Source organism: Anomalospiza imberbis, chromosome 8 (assembly GCF_031753505.1).
Source record: "Anomalospiza imberbis isolate Cuckoo-Finch-1a 21T00152 chromosome 8, ASM3175350v1, whole genome shotgun sequence".
Classification (NCBI taxonomy): Eukaryota; Metazoa; Chordata; class Aves; order Passeriformes; family Viduidae; genus Anomalospiza; species Anomalospiza imberbis.
The window spans coordinates 12960237-12983657 of NC_089688.1; the positions used below are offsets into that span (position 1 = coordinate 12960237).

The window sequence follows — 23421 nt, forward strand, 5'->3', positions numbered from 1 at the left end:
AGTCCTTTCAATTTGAGCTAGAGATGACATTCTCAAGTAACTACATCATTTTTTTTTGTATTCCTTCTCTATGTAATAACAACTGACTGTGAGAGGAAATTGGGGATCAAGATTTCCACAGTGAAAATGTGTGGTGATAGGAATCAGGAAACTGCACATTTACATGAAAGGAGTTTAGCACCTTGCTACTTGTTTGTGCTTGTAGCTATTAAATTCCTTCTGTTTTAATGAGTGGCACCAGAAAAGATATTTACAAGGTTGGTGCCACATTATGAAATTGACTGTAATCAATTTAATTTTTCTTTTGTTTCTGGCGAAATGAAATGAGACAAAGTCAGGCATCATTGTGTTTCTGTTAATTGTAGCTCATAGAGGCCTCAGTGTCCTTGTCTGGTTTCTTTTTCAGATTTTTAGAGATCTTGCATTGAGCTGTTTTATTCAACACAGTCAGCCATTGTGGGAATGGTGGGGACATGCAGAGGGTGATTGTGGTACTATATAATTTCTGGGTAGAATGCTGGGAGAGGATGTTTTCAAGTGTTTGCACCCATACTTCTGGATTCACATCCCTTGGAAATGTGCGTGTGAGTAACGTGGAGAGTAGCACACGGTGGGCCAGAAGCACTGCAGAGACAAGTAAGGCACTGAAAGCAATGTAGTATTTAAGTAAGGCGTGCTGTTTCCATGCCACAGGAAAAGCATCAGCAGAAGTCTGAATATCTAAAATAAATAAATCGGTGGGTTTGTAAATGCAGGAAATTGAACAGTTATGGAAATTGACCTTTCATTTTCTCTTGTGTTTTCTTCCTCTTTCCAATGCAGTATCTCCCCTAACCTTGAGCTGGAAGCTCTTTTTAAACGACACTTCACTCAGGTGGAATTTTATCAGGGTTCAGTCCTTAATCCCCATGACCTGGCGAGAGTGAAGGTAACAGCTTTGTTGTTCTGTTCTGCTAATTGACCTTTTTCTAAGTACTCTTTGCATTGTTTGGGAAAAAACACTAAAGCCCTTCTTCATGTAACCCCAAAAGAATGTTTTCCATCTCTATTATCTTAAGTAATAAATTATATCTATAATGGTAAACCTTTTTTCCCCATATCTTTATATCTTCAAAGTTACAGCAACAGTGACTTAAGATAATTGTCTGCCATTCCATTGAACTGTTTATGAACTTTTCATTGACATTTCATTCAAAAGTGTATTTTACATTAATATTAGTTATAGCAAGATATTGTGTTACAGTAATTACTTAAAATGTTGTTGTCTAAACTTATCAGAACAATTTAAAAATATTTTTTCATCTTCCAAACCCTTTTTCTGTAGTCCAGAATCCTGAAAGAAAAATACAAGTTAAGATTTTTGGTAGATAAAGTTAGATAGTTTTACTTATTCAGATATTTATTTTTAGAATTTCTAAATGGTAAATTATTTGATTCTTCTTAAAGCATGAAGTTTGAAAAAAAAGAAAATTAAAGAAAAATCAAGTTGTCAGATAGATCATTAACTTTTTTGTTTATTTTTCTTTTTCTCTCCAATGGAATATAAACTGGCAACTTAAGCCAAGAATATTTTAGTACAGTGTAATTAACACTTTCTGGAGTACTAATCACATCTTTTGTCTATTTTGACTGCAGAAGTTGCTTAAGATTTTTGTAGCCCAATGCACACTGTTTCAGTTCACCAGGGCATATCCTAATTACAATCATAAAATTGTGTGTTCTTATTTTGTGTTCTGTATTCCACACTTCTTTGTGTTGATATTTGGTGGTATACACTGGAAAATACTTTTGTCATCTGGTTTGAGTCTGTAAAGCTCAGGTTTGTGTGAATCTAGAGGTCCTGTGGATAGATCAGTTGTCCTCTTCCTGCTTTCTAAATCCGGTGCTCAGATTCTCAACCAGTTCAGCCGCCTCTTCCTGTCTTGAATAGGAAGGTACTTAAATTCCCAGACAAAGCTACAGGACTTGTGGGAGCACTGTACTGGTGCAACAGGATCTTCTGATGGATTTAGAAGTCTAAATTCCAGTATCTGGTTACAAAAGTTTAACATTACCACCTTTGTGGCTCAGCTGATACAGACAACATAAGTTGTCAGTTGAACTGCTGACCTGCTCTGATCATCATAAGCAAGTTTCAAGAAATTCTCTGTACACAAGAGTGGTCATAATCACTGGCATGAACTCATGTTAGCCTAGAAACGTTTTTGATTAGCAGTATTGAGAACTGACACTCACACTCATGCAGCCACTGCTGGATTCCCTCATAGTTTATGAGAAAGGAAGAGCTGGAAAGAGACGTTGCTTTATATGTTTCCTTTTTCTTTGGTGTCTCAGATAGAGTCAGCAGATGCGTGCCTAATCCTTGCCAATAAATACTGCGCTGACCCAGATGCTGAAGATGCCTCCAATATTATGAGGTAAACTCTGTAGTTTTTAATAGCTTTTTGGCTCCTAACTCCGATTAGCTAATTTTATATCTGATCTGTTGCACTTAAAGAACACTGTAGGAAATTATTTTTTTAGAGACAAATTAAAAGATCCTCACCAAAGTCCAGAGGTGAGAATACCCTCAATTCCTACCTCCACTGTTTCATCTGTCTGCTTTAGTGTGTCAGAAGAGACACTTGGAGCACAGGCTTTGACACTCTTAATCATTTTGCAGGAGCTAGGGTTTGAGTATTCCTAGCTGAACACAGAGAGGAAAGGGAATGCAGTCAGGTTGTTGCAACAATGCATGCATGAGTGCATGCACTGCAGGGGCTGTGTCAACAATGGGGCAGAAGCACCTTCAGCACTTCATTCCTGCTGCTCCATGGTGGATCTGCTCCTGCAAGTAATGCACTGCTCGGGGGATAGCACAGTATACAAGGGAGTTGTTTCCTGTCTCCATCCTGCTTTTTTTACACTGAAGACCAATCATTCCTTGTTTTGATTGACAAGGCATTTACGAGATTAGGGACCACCAGATCTCCTCATCTCCTCCTTCTTTTCTTCTTGTAGTCTCTGAAGGGAGGAGATGAAACAGTCAGTAGATGGCAGCTAGAGTTACAGCAAACCTAAGCCATTCCATTTTTTGTTTTGTTCATACAATCCTAGTTTTAATGAGACCAGTCTCCTTTTCAGAATTAAAATCTCAGTCAGTGATTGATTAAAAGTTCTCTAGTATTGGATTGGACAGTGTTATAAACAGAATTTACTGGCTTGTCAGATGTTTGCATGTTGTGTATTGAAGGAAGGGGAGAAATAAAAAAATGCTACTTGAATTGCTCTTATGGAAAACTACCACTGTGTGCAAGAGGTGTAGTTATCTGAGAAAGACACAAGGCTAACATAAACCTAATTTCATTTTAAAAACATGGTTTGAGTTGCAGTTGCAATGCAAAAAACTTTGTTTTGATATTGATTGCATAAATACATAAAAAATTCCAGTTGCAGACTGATGCATTTTTAGTAGATTTAATACATTTAATGTAATAAAATGCAAAATTTTTAATGTGAGAGTGGAATTCTCTTGTGTATTGTCACAATTTATTTTTTAAAAATTGAATGTTTAATTAAACAATTCAGCAATAAATGAAAAATTAGAAGAAAGACTTGGTAAAATAATGCAATTTTTTTACCTTTCTTGTTCTAGCTTTGATAAGCTGAAAAGCACAGACCAGTAGTTTTACAAGACATGTTCTACAAAACACCAATGTGAACATTTATGGCAGTCAGTCTTATGAGATGGATGATTCCATAATAAGTCATATTTTTTTTTCATTGTTTTATCATCTCTTTCTACCTTTAATTTTTAAATACAAGACTTTTTTTTGGCTGTTCATCTCTTTAATTTTGCTTAATGCTTTTTTATAAAACATTATCAATTCATGTATTTCTCAAACATTTTTCATTCCAGCCACTTAAAATCTGTACATAGTTGAGTATATCTTAGATTCATTAAGTATTTTAGAATGCAAAAAATGTGCAGACTATGAAAGTAGCCCCATGTGTTATAAATTCTGCATTCAGCTATCAGTTTTTATATTGATCTTTGGATTAATCCATCAAAATTAAGATGAATTTGCATGTGAAACACAAAATCATTATTCAAGGTATTTAGGTAGGATGAATGTCTAGCAGCTATAAATAAATAATATGTGATGGGGCAGAAAGAAATTAATTTTTTCAGGCATATATCATTGGTAAACTTGATCAAGTATGTTGATTCAAAGACACAAAGATAATCACTGAGGATGAGGATGATGTAACAATTCCAACTGCATTATTTTCCTAACAGAATCAGTATCTGAATAGAGCTGCTAAAACAAGTCTCTTTTTCTGCAAACTCCATGAGGGCAAACCATTCAACTGAATATTTCCTGAGGCTTATTGCTCTCTAGTACTAGCCACTAATTCTTACCTCTGTTTGACTATGTGTAAATATTTCAAAGACCTGACATCAATCAGTTTGCTTTACAGGCAGATGAATAAGGGGGTACAGTTTTAATAGTGGGACTTGACAACATGGTAAAATAGAGGTATTTGGATGCATTATCCAAATACCCTATCAGTTAAAAGTTATTTTAATAGTTTATTTTCTTTTATTTTAGAGTTATTTCCATAAAGAATTATCATCCGAAGATAAGAATTATCACTCAGATGTTGCAGTACCACAATAAGGTAATGTGATGGCCAGTGTTTCTTCTCAGAGTTTTTTGCTACATTGCATTCACTCATAATTTTTCTAGTTCCAGTAACAGCAAGCATTTTTCTTTCCAAGCTTAAACATCTTAATAATCATTGTCATGTAATCCAGTTCCAAAGTAATTTATATATAATAGTATATATGCAAGGGACTTTATCAAAATCTTGACATTTATTAGTTGCCTAGGATCTAATTCTCAAAACTACAGTGGCCATAGTTGTTACTGATGCCAGATTACCTTTCACCACTTCAATTCTGTAAGTTCTTCTCTTTCTGTCTTACTGAGAGGTTTTTGTGATTTTTTGATTCTGGCGTGACCATGTAGACCTGAAATTGCCAAGCAGTAGGTACAAAATAGATAAATTTATGTCATTTTAAATCTAAAACATAGCCCAGTTGTGGGATTCAGTACTAAGAATATTGTGAAGTTCAAAATGACAAATCCACTTTGGAAGAATTCGAAAAAGTTTTTATCGTAAATTTGTGACCCTTAAACACAATGAAGTCAATTTATTCAATCCTGAGATGAGGAAGTCCAAAAACTGCTGACTAACAGGGTTAGGAAGGAAATATCAGATAACATAGTACTCATATGTGGCCTGCTTCTTTTATTAGCTCTGAAAGAATCAACCACTGCCCAGTGTTTGAGAAAAAGCTTGACTAGGTAAACATTCATTTGATGAAATACACAGTAAATCTGGTACTAGGAAGGTTTGATAACTCCTTATATCTGTAGCCTGTTGCTAAAACAAGAGCAACTACTGCTGCTTGTTATGTCCTCTTCCTGTATGTTACGGAAGAAGCCTGTCTTTTTATAGAATAAAAGCAAGGAGTTTCTCTGCTTTAAAGAACCACAGAGGGGAAGGTTTTTTTAAATACTGCAGTTTATTTGGTATTCTAATGGTTACGTCTTCAAGAATAGCTTTTATCAAAGTGCTGAACTGTGGAATTAACTTAGGAAGGGAAACAAGGAGGAAAGACTCTGTGCTTCTTTGTATCCACACAAATGTAAAAGTTACGTCAGAGAAAATCCAACAGTTATGCCAGTAATGGAACGACATTTGTACTTATCTAAGTTATCAAATTCAATACTGCAGATGTGTCTTGCTCAGTTATTTTCTTCACTCTGTCCTTATAAATAGCATTCTTAGCAAAAAAAAAAAAGTTTGGTTTTTCACTGTCGAGTACCATTCTTCAGGGTGGAAGACATGAAATAGAAAAGAGAGATGTTGTATACATTTTTAAATTCTAGTATCCTTTAAAGGTTGCAGCTTCACATAAGTTGTAATGTAAGTTGTATTAACTTCCTGTATATTATGTGTGTTCCTCATCAGTCAGAAAGTAGCTCAAAGTACTGTAAAAGGAACCTGCAGAAAGGAAGGAAAGCTTTACAATATTCTGCTAGTTCAGGTGTGAGGATGGAGCTGACAGAATGCCACAGCCAGCACGTCTTGAGAAATCTAGCATTTTATCTGTAGTAGGTAAGAGTGGAACATTTCTCAGCATAGAATTAAGCTCTGAAACACTTGAAGTGCTTCTGTCTACTCAAAAAAAATCTAGGTATTAATTGAGAAAATCAGTTCAGTGCTATCTTCTGTTTCTGGTTCTTCACCTGTGGGATATGTTGTTTCTTTGTTTTCCAGGCCCATCTACTAAATATCCCAAGCTGGAACTGGAAAGAAGGGGATGATGCAATCTGTCTTGCTGAGCTGAAGCTGGGTTTCATAGCCCAGAGCTGCCTGGCACCGGGCCTTTCAACAATGTTAGCCAACCTCTTCTCTATGAGGTCATTCATAAAGGTAATGCCTTTCTCATTAGAACATATTAGTCTGCAATTCAGGTTGTCCGAGACTGGAGTAGAGAGAGAACATGACTCAAATTTGAAACAGAAAGACATTTAACAGATCTTGTAACACCAAAAAAAAGCAGCATACACTTCCATGCAAAAGTTTTTTGCTGAAAATTGGGCAATAAGCCAGGTTTTATCAGCTTGAGGGTTTTTTTTTAATTTTTGTTCAGCAAGTATCTGGCCTTTAAAATATTTTCCAAATCATCATCCATTTTCAGGGAGATATTTCTGGCATTTTATGTTTTTGCTTGATTTTAGACAAACAGCATGTTTGTCTATTAGAAAAGTTGCTACTGCTAAAAAAAAACCCCAGATTTTTCAAAGTCCCATGTAGCAACAAAGTGCCAAGGAAAAACGACTGGTCATTTTCGTCTTTTACAAAAAGAAACTAGTGGACCTCTGACTATGAGTAAATAAGAAACCTGTGTTAAGAACTGAGGCTCAAAATTCCCACGACATCATTTGTTATTGTATTTGTTCCTCCTTGGTCTAAGAGCTCTTTTGGACCTAGATTGGAAATTTGTAACCCAGTTAGACTTCTGTGGTAGCTGTACTGGTTCACTGGAGCAAGGCCTCCATTGCAGCAATCATTGCATCCTTCCTGGTGCAGTTCAGGGACATTGATTCCAAACATAAAGGGTGGGAAGTTTCCAGTCTCACAAGTGTTCTTAGTGGGATGGGAAACACTGAAGTGAAAGGTATGCCATGGTCCACTTCAAGTCCATTGTGCAAGTAAGGTGAAAATAAAAATATCCTCATGTCCTCAGATGAGAAAGCCAGGACTGTTCTCTTAGAGGTGCATATGTTGGTGCAGGACAGTGAGTGTTTATTTGCTTCTTATAAAGTCCTGACATTATTATGAAGGTATCTTTAGAAGACTGCAGGCTCCCATGAAAAATAGTTCATACTATTGTATTTAATCAAAAAAGACCAGTTTTCAATATGAAAATAGGTCTGGGCTCTGCACTTTACTGCCTGCAGTTACAATATCTTCAAGTTTGTTCATCTTTATTCATGGTCTGGAAAAAAAAAAAAAACCAACTAAAAGAAGCAAAAAAATAAAAGTTGTTTTACTTCAGCAAACCTGGAATCTATCTGTGATTCCTCAGCATGTGGCCAATTGGATATTAATCCTTTCTACCTATATCCCAGAAGAAAACTGCATCTCTTGTGAACATCTTGCCAGTCAGTTTGATCTCTCTCACTCCTGCCTGCTGTGGTAACCCAAGATTCTCAGGAGTGTCAAACATTTGTGATAGTCACACTAAGGAATGCAAATTGCTGAGGCAGCCTGTTGCATGAATTCAGTCTTGGCATCAGAGTACCTGTGAAAATTTTGCTCACCTTCTGTCTTTCCAAAATCAGAAGGGGGTCAATTTTCTCCTAAGGAGATCCAAATATATGAGTATCCTCAGAATCCTCAGTCCTAATTCAAGCTATTTTAATACTCATTTTAAACAGTGAGAAAGTGGAGAGATTCACAAAATGATAAAGTGTACAAATGTCTTACTGTGGGGCAACCATACTAGAAATACACACGTTTATGGTCTGGATTTTTATCTAAAAACGTTTAAAGAAGCCAAAATCTGGATATGTACAGGTACCATGTTTCCAGAAGTTATATCTAACTACTTCTGCCATTATCTTAGCCAGCTATGTTTTCTTATTTTATAATACATATTTATAATAGTTCCAGTACAGTTAGAGATTAGATCTCATTGATGAATAGTTTTAAGCTGAAGGCTCAGCTTTGCAAGGCATTATTCAAATTACATCTGAGTATTTCTCTGTACAGAGAAATAAGCATAAAAATAGCAATGAATTTGATTTGGGGGAAGCTGTCATTGTCAGTTTTACTCTTGTGTCTGATTATATACAGTTATAAACAGAGTAGTGTGCAGACATACCTTAACTTGTGTGACTTCAAATGTCACCTTCACATGGCACTGGGAGGAAAAAATGCCATAAGAGAATGCATTAAGATTGCAATAATCTGTTAATATTGGTTAAAAATATGTTTGCCCCATAATTAAGAGTGAATTTTCCAGGCAAGTAAAATTCACACAGAGATCTAAAGATCTCTGTCTAATTCAAAATCTGAAGCCAAATAAAAGAACAAGAATTGAGACACATTTCTTTATGTGACTCTAACCCTATTGGTGATAACAAAAAGTTTGTTGATTTAGGTGAAAGGATGATCTTTCTCATATCTGTCTCACTCTAAAAACTTGAAAAAGAAAACTTACCGAATAGTGGCTGTGAATCATCAGTGCATTGTAGGAGAGCAGCTACATTGATTGGAAATGCTGAAGAGGGCTCTATTGAAGAGAAATATGTCCATTCCCTAAAATAACTTTCACCCCTTTTCATTAAGAACATTTAATTTAAGTACTGTCAGACCTTCACAAATTTCTTAGATAAACATTATTAGTGGAGTCTCTCACCAGTTAGGAGATTGCCAGGAAAACGTATAGAAACTTCTGTATTTTTTAATGAAAGCTTGAAATGTGGGTTTATTCCATCTCTGTAGCGTGATTAGAAAGTGATTTAATGTGCCATAAATGTTTGGTCAGTCAAACACAAATGAACACGACTGATGGTGACATTGCACACATTTAACTCATTATGTGTTACTTTACAGCAAAATTATTTGTGTAAGCAGTCTGCTCAGTGTTAGAAGTAAAACAAACTAAGAAACCTCAAAATATTATATTTGTTCCTAATATTTTCCTTTTGGTTTTAGCAATGTAATATCATATGGAATCCCTTATATTCTTTTTGGCACCAAACTGAACAAAACAGAAATCAGCTTAGAAAGATAAATATTCTGTAAACACTTAAAGACAGATAGATTGCACCAAACTATATGCTAATTGAAAAAAAACCTGCAAAACTTTACACCTGTAAACTGTATTTTAATAATCCAGTCTTCTTATAACTTCGACTGTTACTGTTGTATTAAAAAAGGGATTTAGACTCTTTATTAACTTACACAGTCTGAGAAAAATATGGAAATACAGTTCTGTACTGCAAGTCCTGTATTGTTTGAATTAGCAAGTGCATACCAGTAATCTGTCTGAAAAACATTGCAAATAGCAGATACGTGGAATAATAGGCAGAAGTGATTAAATTTTGTACAGGCCAATCTACAACCTACAAGCCAAATTAGTATTGTGTAATTTGATAAAATGTGGAATGTGGTACTCGAGTGTAACACAAGTCCACAGCCAAATTAGTTTTGTCTTTGCTCTATAGGTAAGACAGCCTGGACACCTCATTCCAGATATGAAAATTATCTAGAGCCGTGTCTATTAAACTCTAAGCTATTTTGAGAGCAGGAGTGTTTTGTGGGCTCTTTCAACAGCTTTTGCTCACACCTACACATATACAATGCCCACTTGACATTCCTTTCTAGTCCAGGCTGACAGAGAGACATAATAAAGCCACACAGATTTACATCAGTTGGGTGCTTACCTACACTGATGGAACACATCAACTTGTTTGCTTTTTATTTGTGACCACCTAGGTAGCCTAGGAATGCTTCAAAGTGTAGAACTGGAGAATGAACAGTGAATTCCTTGACATGTAGGAGGGCTTTAAGAGGGGAGTGAGAAGGAAATGCAATGTTTCAATTTATTGTGAGGTTCTCCAGGAAGCTGCATAATAAACTGATGACATGATCCCACTCACAGGACCTAGATAAAGTATTAAATGTAGCCTGTTACCAAATACATTTATCCTCAAAGATCATGTGACGATCTTCCTGACTGTAGTGTTTTTAAATCATTGATCCTAGGAATTAAAACCTTTTGTGGTTTAAAACTGTTTGCTCTGTGTACATAGTATCAGTCCTTGTGATAAGAATGTGTTTGTCTTGGGCTAAAGTCTGCCATGGGACTGCATTTTCAGTCAGTCATTTGGACAGATCAACACCAGTCTATCCTTCACCTCATGATTGAATAGAAATCTTGCCCTGTTTTGTATATTTGAAATTATTAGAAGTAGAGCCTGTATCCCTTTCAGTTCAAATCCAACAAGGCCAGAATCTAAAAAAGAGTTAGATGTCATTATATTTCAAGGATACTCTCTCTGCCTTGACCCACTACAAAATACTACGTTAGTATTAATGGGGGAAAGTGCATAAATGTAATTTGAAATTAGAACAAATCTCAATTAGCGAATTTGATGTTTTATAAGATGTAGTCTTTTTATACAAATTTTCAAAATCATCTTTGCATACAGAAAGCTGTGGAAATAGTTGACTGAGTTTGTAAAGTCTTCATAGTACAAAGGATATTTGTTAGCTTTGATTTCAACAGACAGTGGAATTGAGTAGAGAAGTAGTTGATAATTTATAATAATTAAGGAAATGAAATTATAAGACTGTAAATCTAAGAAGCTTCACTCTATGATATGACCATAAGAATGGCTTTCAGCCAATTACTTTTCTGTCAGATTTAGATATCCATATGCTAAGGCATCACAAAACTAGACATTCACTCAAGTGGTTTGGGTGGATGAAAGGGCATTGTAGGTGAATGGAAGAAAATATTTTAGCTACATTGCTTTCACTGTACACATCCTTTTCAACCACCAATCAAGAATATTCAAAGTCATATTGAGTTAGGAAAGGAGTTACAGCTTTAAACTGGCAGAAGGCAGGATTAGATGAGGTATAAGGATGAAACTTTACTGTGAGGGTGGTGAGGCACTGGAACAGGTTGCCCACAGAAGTTGTGGTTGCCTCATACCTGGGAGTGTCTAAAGCCAGTTGGATGGGTCTCTGAACAGCCTGGATTAGTGGAAAGGGTCCCTGCCTACAGCAGGGAGGGTGGAATGAGACTGTCTTTAAGGTCCCTTCCAACCCAAACCATTCTATGGTTTTGTGGGTACTTTTCATTCTCATCTATATTGTTTGAGATAGAGAATTAGAACATTAAACATCCTCAAAGGCTTTGTCCTGTTTTGTGCTCTTTCCATGGTGGTGATGAGCTGATCTTATTCAATGCTGAGAAGCAGATTTTACATCTGCTTTCACTGTGCTATAAAGGAATTGTATATCCACCATCCTTTGCCTTGCAAAATGAAATGAAAATGCAATGAAAAATCCTAGGTCACAATGCAACTCTAGCATTTGTTCTCTATCTTGATAGTGATACTTAGATCTTGGCAGAAGAGATTATATAGCATGATCAGGTTCAGATACACTCAGTCTCTTTCATGTAACTATGTCATTACACTGAAAAGCAAATGCTATGTGCAAGACAGTTCTTCTGGAGCTAAAGAACTCTTGATAATTACACTGCTGGGTGTATTAAAGGTTTTCATTTTATTCTGACAATATTAATGTCTGTGCTTGCAAGAGCTACATCACTTTTTCATATCTCTGTCACCATGTCTCACTAGAAATTGATTGTATTATGTAAATACATTTGCTGATAACAATATTGTATCTATATATAATAGAGGAGAGCAGAGGAGTATCATGACTTAAAGAAAGATTCAGATGAAAATTACATTTCTTCTCTTGGATTGCACTATATAATTTTCCATCTATTCTTCATATAGGCTATTGAAGCAGTGGCTAATTTGTTTTATGACTATCAGGAGACAGAATTGCAGTATGACTTAGGGAGAGATAATAATGTTTGCAGTACTAGAGAGGAATCAGGAAGGTACAGATTGAAGTTGTTTTGGTAGTATGGCCCATTCGGGATCGGTTCCATCAGTTACCCAAACTTTAAAATATCATCATAAAGGCTTAAAGTACTGAAGAGCATAATGACTCTTAAAAGTATTTTTCCTCATAAAAGATACCAGGCAGATGACCATCTGTCTCTTTGAAATCACTGGGAAAAATTTAATGGTTCAGAAAAAAACAGAAAGATCATGTTTAGTCAACTGTTACAATCATCGTATAATAATATTTTATAGCATCCCAAATATCAGCAATTCTTTAAATTCTGTAATCAACATTTTGTGGTATCCTAACAGATCATGTGCTAAACACTTCAGTCACCTAATGAAGTTTAATGTAACACTAACTGGTACCTATGGTGCTTGATCATTGCTTTGGGAATGTTTGGTTTTGTCCAGTCCTTTCTTGGTCCTTGACTAAGGGTGAATATTTAACTATAGACTGATCTGGAGTTCTTTCCTCCAAATCAAAACCATCCGCCTAAAGAAAAGAAAGCAAAGGAATAAAGTAGAAAGGGAGATACGTAATGTAGTTGTATATTTTTTTCCAACCCCAGGTGGTGTCAATGTAAGAAAAAGCCACAAAATAGACCAAAAGTTAAAAACATGCCCTTGTTATCATTATTCTTAGTTTTTTACCAGGCCTGCACCTTATCTCTCTTCGGTATATAGAGTTGCTGATCAGCAACATTTGCAAGCTTCCTATAAATAAAAGGGTTATAAAAAATGTGATACGGCTTCTCTGTGTGTGGTGGGGAATAACACAATGCAAATCCCTTTTACCATCCCACATGGCCTTTGAATGGTGAAACAATTACTGTGGAAGAAATTTCTCCTGATTGTTTGCAGCCCACTTGTCAGGCTGTATATGATTTGGAACACCTCCATATTGCAATTTATTCTTTGAGTCATTTACATCTCCAGAACTAAAGTAACTTATTACTTGGCAGCATGTCAACAGAAGGAGGGAATAAAACAACAACAACAAAAAACCAACCAAAAACAAACAAAGAAGGCAAAACCCAAACAAATAAAAAACCCCTAAACCTCACAAAAAAACCCAAAGAAAACAAAAAGCAAGCGGAAAAAATCAAAGATTTTTTTTAAAAAATCCTGTCAAAATAGCTCTAGAATACTGAAATTTGAAAACTTGAAATTTTTTGGTCCAAGAGAATCATAGAATCACAGAATATCTTGAGTTTGGAGGGACTGACAAGGATCATTGAGTCTGTCTCCTGATCCTGCTCAGGACATCCCCAAGAATCACACCATGTGCCTGAGAGCATTGTCCAAACACTGCTCGAGCTCTGTCAGGCTGGTGCTGTGACCACTGCCCTGAGGAGCTGTTCCAGTGCCCAACCACCCTCTGGTGAAGAACCATTTCCTGATATCCTATACATCTCCTGAGGTATAGGCTGTTCAGCCTGGAGAAGAGAAGGTTGTGTGGAGACCTTGCAGAAATCTTCCAGTATCTGGAGGGGGCTGCAGAGAAGCCAGAGGGGGATTATTTGTTACAAACTGTAGTGATAGGACAAGAATTAGTAGGTAAAAACTGAGGAGAAATTTAGGCTAGATATTTGGAAAAAAATCTTTAGTGTGAGAGCAGTTTAATGCTGGAATAGGTTGCCCAGGGAGGTTGTGGATGCCCCAGTTTGGGCAGTGTTCAAGGTCAGGTTGGATAAGGCCTTAAGCAACTTGGTCTAGTGAGAGCTGTCCTTCCCATGGCAGGAAGGTGATCTTTAAGGTCCTTTCCAACCCTTAACATTCTGCGAGTCTACTATTTTATAAAGAGAAAATTGGGAAACTTTTTTTCCTCATTTTCTTTACAACTTTATTTCACCCCATGCTCAGTGTGCTTGACAAGAATTCAGTGTATTATTTTTGCATATGATACTTGATTTACGTACTACAGGGACTCTGTTTTGGTATTTTTTCCTCAACATTCTAGAAAATCTTTTACAAATAAGCGATGTTAATTGCCATAACAGTGTACTGACTTATGTGTTAAAATCTGATTCATGTTTAAGCAGTTTTGTAAGTTTCAAAGAAAGCTGTGATTTTTACTCAGAACTCTGCATCTGTTTTATTGGTTTTAGATTGAGGAGGATACATGGCAGAAATACTACCTGGAAGGAGTTGCAAATGAAATGTATACAGAATATCTGTCTAGTGCCTTTGTGGGTTTGTCCTTCCCTGCAGTTTGTGAGTAAGTAGAAATATATTTAACATACAGAAATATTTACCTTCTTGTAAGAGAAATCTTTTTTTTTTTTTTTTTGCATGGGACCATTTCAGTTCACTTAAAGTCTTAATATTGCTACATCAGGTGGTGTCTAATAAAATAAACATTAAAGCAATCACTGCATGGAAGTATCTGAAACATTGTAATGCCTGGTTTCAGGAGAGATTTGTAATTAAGTGATTGCAAATGAAAGTATAAATGTTTTTGGTCTTGAACAAACTGATCAGCAATCTTTTTAAATTGAGTTATTTACTCACAGGTACTAGCTTGTTATTTTTCTAATGATTCCCATTTTTTGAATAGTGGTGGTCAGCATGACCATCTTGGCTTGTGTTCCATTCCAAGGAAACTATTAATTAATTTAAGCAGATGTCGTGGAGTCATGTAAGCAGTGTGGCACCCAGAGCTCTGTGGAAAAGGTTTCAAACCACTTGCAGCAAGTGAAATATGTCAGAGAAAAGATATGTCTGTTCAGTTATGAGAAAGAAGCACATAGTACATAACCATAGTGTAAGCCATGTGACAGCTTCATTTCTGGAGACTGAAAACTGCTTAGCCTAGAATGACTCTGTGAATGAGAGATTTGTATGCATACGGTTTGTATAATAAGTACTCTGTCCATATAATCAGGTTATTTAGCACACTCATATTTCCTCTTTGCTTGGTGTTGCTCTTCATTCCAGCCGTACTGGCTGTGAACAGCCATATGCTGCCTGTGGACACCGTTTGCTAGGGACTGTGCAAATGCTTAAAAAGAAACAGACCCTGCTTGGATGAGCTTGGTGTCAAACTAGTTAACATAGGAAAACTTCTGAAGACTCCATTCTTAGAGGAGGAAATAGATGGAGAAGTAAAATACAATCTCTTATGTAAAGGAGGATGAATATGTTTCTACTCCTCTAACTACCCCACCCTTTCCAATTTTTACAGGAGCAAAAACATGGCATTAGAATGAGGGAAAATCAACTGTTAGACAAATATTATCCATTTAGAAATTGTCTGGGATGTAGCTATGACAGAGCCCAGTTTTCAATTTGCTGGTAAAGTTAAGGGATTCTCAATCCATCCTTCTCCTGTGTCAGGCAAACTCTGTTAGTTTACTGAGAGGAAAAGTTTTTTACTATAGGGACAAAGGTTTGTGTGGATTTCTTGAAACAGGATATCTCATAACATAATTAGGAAAAGTATTTTATATTCAGAATGAATGGTAGTTTGTGCTGTTAACACTAGCTACAGTAATGAAAATTAAATCTCCACACTAAACCATTTTCAAATGTGTCAAGTTTCTGTATGAGTTTCTAGGAAGATGTGACTGAGACTGTATTTGACATAAAGCTGACATTCATTTATCTGTGCTGGTAGAATGGAGATAAAATAATCAATAAAGAAAGGGTGCTTATTGAGATTTAGAAACATGTCTAAATTTTGGAGCTCTTCTCAAGCACTTTAATTAATGAGTTTAGTGCATAGGTATTCTAATTACTGTAAGAACTTACTGCTCAATTTCCAGAAAAACCAAAGGACAAGTACAGCAAAATGTCCATTGCATTGGTTTGTGAAGGGGAAATTGAATCAGTGGATAGCCTTAGTGTATTCAGCTACCCATGAAATATACAGACTTTGAGAACAGGTTTTGTAGTGTAGCTTCTCAAATTCATGCAGTCAATGACATTTTAAAAGTCTGAAATTAAATGAAATGTTCTGCTTCTTCAGGTTATTTGTCATAAATGCAAGTCTAGGAATGTAAATAGACTACCATACAATCTGGATAACAAAGAGTGTGTAGACAGTGAAGATGGGACACTCAGTATTGCTGAAGTATTTCAAGCTTTTGATGTCAACAGTAGGGTGAAGAATTAGGCAGAAACAGAAGTTAATATCGGTCTACAAGTTCTATTTATAACTCCATGTGTGTGTACTGTGTGAACATATTCCAACCAGTATATTTTCAATATGTGAATGTAGTTCCTAAAATTCTGTGCCCCTGGATATTGCTGGACCAGGTGTGGATGATGTTGATTGAAGATTAACCAATCTGTCTCCCATAGTTCACAGCCATCTAATATTTAGTAACATAAGGCTAACCTTCACTCAGGTTCTAGGCCTGCCACTCTCTACCCCAAAATTTTCCTAATGAGGCCAGCATATCTCTGCATTGACACTCGACCTAGCAGTGGGAGCAGCCACCTGTCCATATGTGATGTTGGTTGTGAAAAGGGACTGACTCCTGGCCTCTTCTCTTCCTGCAGACTGGTGTTTGCAAAACTGAAGCTCTTAATGATAGCCATAGAATACAAGTCGGAGAAGCGCGAAAGCAGGTACGTGCTGTGCCACCAACTTTGGAAGTTCTCCAATGCACTATCAAGAATTTTGCCCGCTTGCTTTTTCAGAATGAACACAGCTATTCTTTGAAACATTTCAGAATGTAATTAGCATGCCATTGCATTGCAGCATTTCACATAGGATTGAAAGGGACTTATTTCTGCCCTTTTCCCCCCTAAAATTAACCCAAGTCAGAATGTTTAGTAAAAAGTGCACTAGTGCATATGTCTCATCTCCAGGAGTGATTTTACTTACAGAAAAGCTTACAATTTTGTGTTTATAGCATATCACTTTTAATCAGAGGTCCAGCTTACACTACCAAAAACAGAAATGATATCAAAATTCATTATGGCTATGTGTATTTTCAAAATAAAAATTCTATTTAAATTAGTTTGGGAGAACCAATTAAGATACGATACACGATATACAAATATAGGGTAAACATAATATATAAATTGTATCTGTTCTGACAAAACTTAGATGAATAACATTATGAAACTGGAAAATATTAATTTAGCATTGAAATTACCAATTTGCTGGTTATTTTTGTCAACCAAAAAGAAAAAAAAACATTATTTTTAGTACATATTCACAGATGGGAAGTGTTTCTTACATTTTTGTTTTTGTGCAAAGGTTTATAGAAACATGATTGAACATTGGAGTCAATCTTCCATCAACTTGTCCATTAGTGCTTTAAACAATATTAATTTTTATGTAACAAAAATGTTATAAGTGTTCTCTGCAACATGTGGAGTGTCATATAATAAAAACATGACAATACTGACTTTGAGAGGAATTTGATTTTCCTCTTTCCAAATTACATTTTATACTGCTGTTGTAAACCTGAAGTGATACATACTAGTTCATCTTCTTTTTGGCCACTAATTACCTTTCTGTGGCCAAGCAGCACTTTTGAGGACAATTGCTTCTTCTCACAGGAGAACCAATTCTATCAATTGAACTCATTCCACATTTTCTGGGGTTTTGAAAGTTTAATACTCAGCATTAACTTTCATAATTTTTCTTTATTAAAGAATCTATAAAACATGTGTTAGACATTAGACATGGAAAAAACAGTGTTACAACTATTTATGAGTATTTGCATGCCCTATAGTTCATTTTTCTGGATTCTTCCATATGTTTTAAAATTAAATGTGAAGTGGTGTTATGTACTATTGGATATCATTTTTGTTCACACTATGCTGGTTACGAAATCATTTTTTTTTACTATCAGATTTTTTATGCTGTATTTAGCTCCCTTGGACTCTTTAATTACTTTTCCACTGAAAGACCTCATTCTGCATTAGCTTATGTGAAGCAAACAGTCTATTCTTCTGTCTATGAACAATTTCATCTCTTGCTAGAAAAAGGGAAAATATTATAGTAACAGCAGTGGAACAATTTACCAGATTTTGTGTCTTCAATATTAATAAATATTTGCTTTCTGTTTTTCTCCTAACAATTATTGGCCAACTTTATTTTGCCATTACTTCAGTTGTCAATTACTTACATAATTGCTAATATTGCAGTCTTTTGCAGTAATAACAGATTTTTCTTGGCTTCCATATCATTCTTTGCATTAACTTCAGTGGGAGTTGGATTGAATTCTTAATCAAAAGGTGATGCAGAGGATCCCACAAAAAGTAAAACAGTGTGATACAATCATATATTTCTTACTTAAAGCCACACAGGTAACAGTTTGAAATAATTATTATAGTAGGGGAAAAAAGAGCCTAAAATTGCTGGACTAACAAAGAGATATTAACAGCTGGATTTGTGGAATATGCATGTAGCAAGAGGAGGTCATATAGGATAGATAGTCGCATTTTCTTATAACCCTGATCCACAGTAATATCTGCTGATTTTATTAACCAGTGATAATTTTATAGTCACTGTTTGATCAATCACAGAGCCACCTGCAGCATATCTTTACTGTTCTACTTGTTTCTGTGCTCTTCAAGTCAAATATGTTAACTAGATATTTGTGGTTTTCTGATCCTTTAGTCAAATCAGAAGGGTAATGCTACAAAACTTCTGTTTCTCACCTCCTAAGTATACTTGCATTTCCATGCATCTTATTAAATAAAAAGGTGCAGAATTTAAATAAAAGTTAGAATAACATAGTTTAGAAGAACAATCTCTTTTTAAACAACATAAATTTGTCATTTGTCAATTATATTTGTTGATGCTGACATTGGAAATATTTTATTCTGCTCAAATCCAAATTTCTTCCACGTAATTCTTCATAAAGGTGAAGTAAGAACTGACTATGGATATTTTTCAATATAATGAGAGTGATGAAAATAATGAGAGTGACAAAAAGTAGATACTGGTGATTTATTTTATAATTATGCTTTGCATTCATGTTTTATAGAACTACTACAGAAGAAGTTTTATATAATTTAAAATTTAGAGAAACAATGTTAAATATGACTAAAAACTTAGAACATTATGTAGATGACACCTTTCATTAAGATCTGACACTTCCTGCCATTGCTGCGACAGGTCTCAAAACAGTATTTTAGGCAGAAGAAATTTTCAAAGCATTCTTTCTACTTAAAGAATGAGAAAATCTTTCTTCCATCTGTTTAATTTTTGTTAATAGTAATAATAAAATGTCTATATCATCAAATTAGATGTCAGATTTGTTACTTACACAGGGAGTTTCTGTTAAGATTAGTTTCATTTGCCTTTGCACTCAGAGCTAAAGCAGTGAAAAAGATTCAGGAGTGTATGGAACTCTAAACAGTATTAATGTAAGAGCATTCTAAATTTCCTAAGCCCCTCTTTAAATTTTCAAGTCAGTCTTAAGGATAAATACTAGTCCCATCCCATTGAATGCCAGACTTTTATTTGACTATTAATATCTTCATTAGATGTAGAATGGCATAAATAGTAATTTAGCTCTGCTTTTTTTTTTTTTTTTTTTTTTTTTTGTCCAGGCAGCCTCCTGGATTCTAGTTTTCTAAATCTTTCTGATTTACAGTCAAATTCTGCTAACTCTACTGTAGTGAATTTGAAATCAATAGTAATTAAAAATTATCAGAACTCTATCAAAGCTAATATTGCTGTACATCTTAGTGGCAGCTGAGCTTCCTGCCTGCAGATTTTTTTTTCTTCTTTTTTCCTGACTATTAATAAAGCTACACAAAACAGAAAGCATGCCTTGATAACAAGTTTTGTCAGTTTAGGTAGGTAATTAATAACAATTATGATTTTTACACGATTGCTTAAAAACAAATATTCAAGCCTAACAATAAGCAATATAGTTACAAATATGATAAATGCATATTAGTTTTCATATCATGGATAGAGTATCTAGAGTATGCTTATTGTTCTACATAACTGCTTCCCATCAAGGTATCTTAAAGATTCATTAAAAAAACCCATGAGTAGATTTCTTTTAACCTTTGCATTTATATATTTGATAATATTTAAATTATTTCTTAGCTATCGAAGAAATCTCTGAATTTACAAAACTCAGTTTAGAGTGTTTCTGACCAGCTACTAAAGTCTGCACTCTAGTGACTCCAGCTCACAATATGACTTAACCATTCCTTCATCTCTGATTGCTTTCTGGGAATATTATAACCCATGATTAAGAACAGGAAGCACTTAAATTATTTTTTGTCTCCCTGGTACAAGCCAAATTCTATCACTTAAATAAAGCTCTTAGCTCACTTGGAGAGGTTTTGCTTTTTTAGTACAAAAATGCAAAGGAAACATGGAGAACATGAACCTGAAAATATCCCAATGTTAAATATATAGCAAAAAATAACAGTTCAAAATTCAGACATTCAAACTCCTCATCTGAAATCCCTTTTAGAGAGATTTCTGCCTTCCTTTACCCCCTGTATTTTTATTCTACATAACTAAGCAAGAAGGAAAGCCTAACCAGGATTCTTCCCTCCTGCTCCCCATTTATACTTCACTTGTAAAATTTTCTCTTTGTCTATCCATATATTTGTTCTCATTCTCAGCAGAAAAACCTTTAAGCCTTGAAGACTTTTAAATAAAGGGTTTTTTTGCTTTTGCTTTGGTGTCAGTTGATTTCTTATCAAAGTGTTTGATTTGCAATTTTTTTCTTGTCGTTTGCAGAAGCCGAAAGCGGTATGCCCTCTTCGTTACCTTTCCTTCCAACCTCAATCCTACCTTCACTCCTTCTAACTTCAGGACTAATTCCTTGCCAAGAACACAGGAAGATAACATCTTTGTCTATCTTTCTCTGTATATACACACACATATATACCTATATATATTCATCTACCTATGTGTGTGTGTGTATATATATATCTGTGTATATATTTATATATGAGCCCCCAATCTCAAAGAGGAGAGAGAGAACAGCATTTTGTCTCTCCAGTGTTTCTTGTGACTCACGCACTAACTTCTTTGCAGGAAGTACAAAATAAAACAATTCACTTTTTAGGTTTTTTTCCCCCTTTGTGGAGTCATTGGTGTATCAGATTGTTGCATTTGAAAAGCAGATTTTACTGTTAATATCTCCTGTCCTCATTTTTATATCATGACGATGTATATTTCGTCTTTACCAGCCCTTGTGCTGCCATGTTGTTTTCATATTCACACCTTCATTGATGTCCTTCTTTCCCCAGAGTCTTCCTTCAAAACACGTCTTACAATACAGTAGTTCATGTTCTCTTGCAGTCTCATTTTCCATTAACAGCAAATACCTGATTCTTTGCATTTCTGGTCCCGTTTTGAGTCCAGTTACTCATAATACAGTACTCATTAATAAGTTTGTGTACTGTTCCAGTGAAAGTGCCATGGATAGTTTGTATTATATGTCACATTCATTTTAATGACATTTATTAACTCATTTATGAAGAAGTTACTGAATGTATTTTTTTCTCAGCTTTGGAGTTTTTTTTGAGATGGCATGTTTTGCATTTTCTTTGGTGTACCATGCTGTGAGTCCCTCTCTAGTCTACATTCTATCATGCTGCTGTTGGTGTGAATGAAGTAAATAAGGCATGCTCTTCCATATCCTTGTCTGTTCTCATCTCTCTTCCCCCGACAGATTTTTTTTCCCCTAATTGCTTATAGCAGTTTGTCTGTCAGTGATGGTCTCTGGAGACCTGCTCTCATTGTCCAGGCATTTCAATTTCCATCTTCATTGTACTCTTCAAACTCTATTTTCCATATCTGTTCTGTTGTGTATGTTGTATGTGTTATATGTATTTAAGTTTTAGTCTTATCTTCCTATAGTTTCTGAGTAGATGTGTGGTAAGAGAGGTGGCTTCCTGTCAGTTTGGCATTATTGATATGATCCAACTGCAGAGAAGTTACTGCAACACTTAGCATCTCCAAGGATCTGCAGCTGTTGCACCTCTACTTTGCTTCTTGCTTTTAAGTATATCTTATCTTGTGGTGAAGGCATGTTAATGCTGGCATGATGAGCAATAAGAAGAAGTGTTGTACCAAGTGAAGTTGCTTGCTCCCAGAATAAAGTATATTGTTCTGCCTCATTGTACTGATAATGAATCACTTCTGGAACCAGAAGGAATAATTTAATTGTTTTCAAGTGTATTGAGTTCACCATCACTATTGAACTAGTTTGGAGTATGCCCAAATAAAATACCTCATGCACATCCTGTAGACCATGACTTAGGTGCTGTTGTACAAAACTTAAGTCCTGGGAGCAACCTTTTAAATGCTTATAGTAATTAAGCTTCATTATACTGTAGCATGTAATGTGCACTGTGTCTTTTGCCTTGTATTCTTTTCAGTGTCTTACTAGATTTTGCTGTATAGAGCAATATGGAGCATTATGAATTAATGTCAGTGATAGAGCCCAGAAGAAAGAAGCAATACTTATGAGTTGCAATTAGTGTGAAAACTGGTATGTGCACAACTCCCACTATGAGATTTGTGCATTTACACTCACACTCTACTTCAAAACACCCTGAAACAAAAAATATTATTTCCAACTACTTCTTTAGTTGGATGAATGATATTGTGTTTTAAAAGGCCATTATGCTAATAGTGGTACATTTTATCTGGGCATAGCATGAAACAATCAAGAATAATAGCTATTTTTTGTTTAAAAGTATGGTAGCTGTAGTAAATAATACCACATAATTTTGTTTAAGATAATGTATGCATAGCACTTAAACAATATTATATCTTCCTGATTACTAGATGATATTGCTGCTGTTTGAGTTGCATGGGGAATGGTACAGTACATCTACCACAAGATTTAAAACAGAATTGTTACAGCTTTTGCCATTCGTTTAGTCAAAATTTTGGTGTTCATGTTTCATTTATTTCAACAGTTGGTCTTCCTTTTTCTTTAGAATAGGGCGATGGCAGTCACACAGATAGCCATACAGCTGAAAGCAAACAAACCAAAAAAGAAGTAGGGTTACTAAATCAGATAAGTTTCCTTGATGCAGGGGTGAACTGTTCAATTGGTCTCTGATAATGAGTTTCATCACACCTGACTTTGTCAATCAAAATATTAAATGCCCAATCTTCTGTTAGTTATCCAGACTTAGTCCATAATTGCAAGGGAAGAGAGAGACAGTTCTTGAATTCAGTTAAAGAGTTAGACAGTTCTTGAATTAGAATTCCATCCTAAAACAGATGAGATGAATCCCACCTTCA

The 23421-nt window shown here is 35.3% G+C and overlaps 1 protein-coding gene across 30 annotated transcripts in view; it reads left to right on the forward strand.

Annotated features, from left to right (window-relative positions):
• KCNMA1 (potassium calcium-activated channel subfamily M alpha 1) overlaps positions 1-23421 on the forward strand; it is a 420412-nt gene that overhangs the window by 288059 nt on the left and 108932 nt on the right. For 16 of the 30 annotated variants that reach the window (XM_068197372.1, XM_068197375.1, XM_068197400.1 and 13 more), the window contains 6 exons: positions 823-928; positions 2335-2417; positions 4593-4662; positions 6331-6486; positions 14330-14439; positions 16725-16793. In XM_068197372.1, the coding sequence (XP_068053473.1) occupies positions 823-928; positions 2335-2417; positions 4593-4662; positions 6331-6486; positions 14330-14439; positions 16725-16793 (594 nt within the window). Of the gene's footprint in view, positions 1-822; positions 929-2334; positions 2418-4592; positions 4663-6330; positions 6487-14329; positions 14440-16724; positions 16803-20895; positions 21025-23421 lie in introns of all 30 variants that reach the window. The other 14 variants (XM_068197371.1, XM_068197373.1, XM_068197399.1 and 11 more) reach the window with 3 other exon arrangements.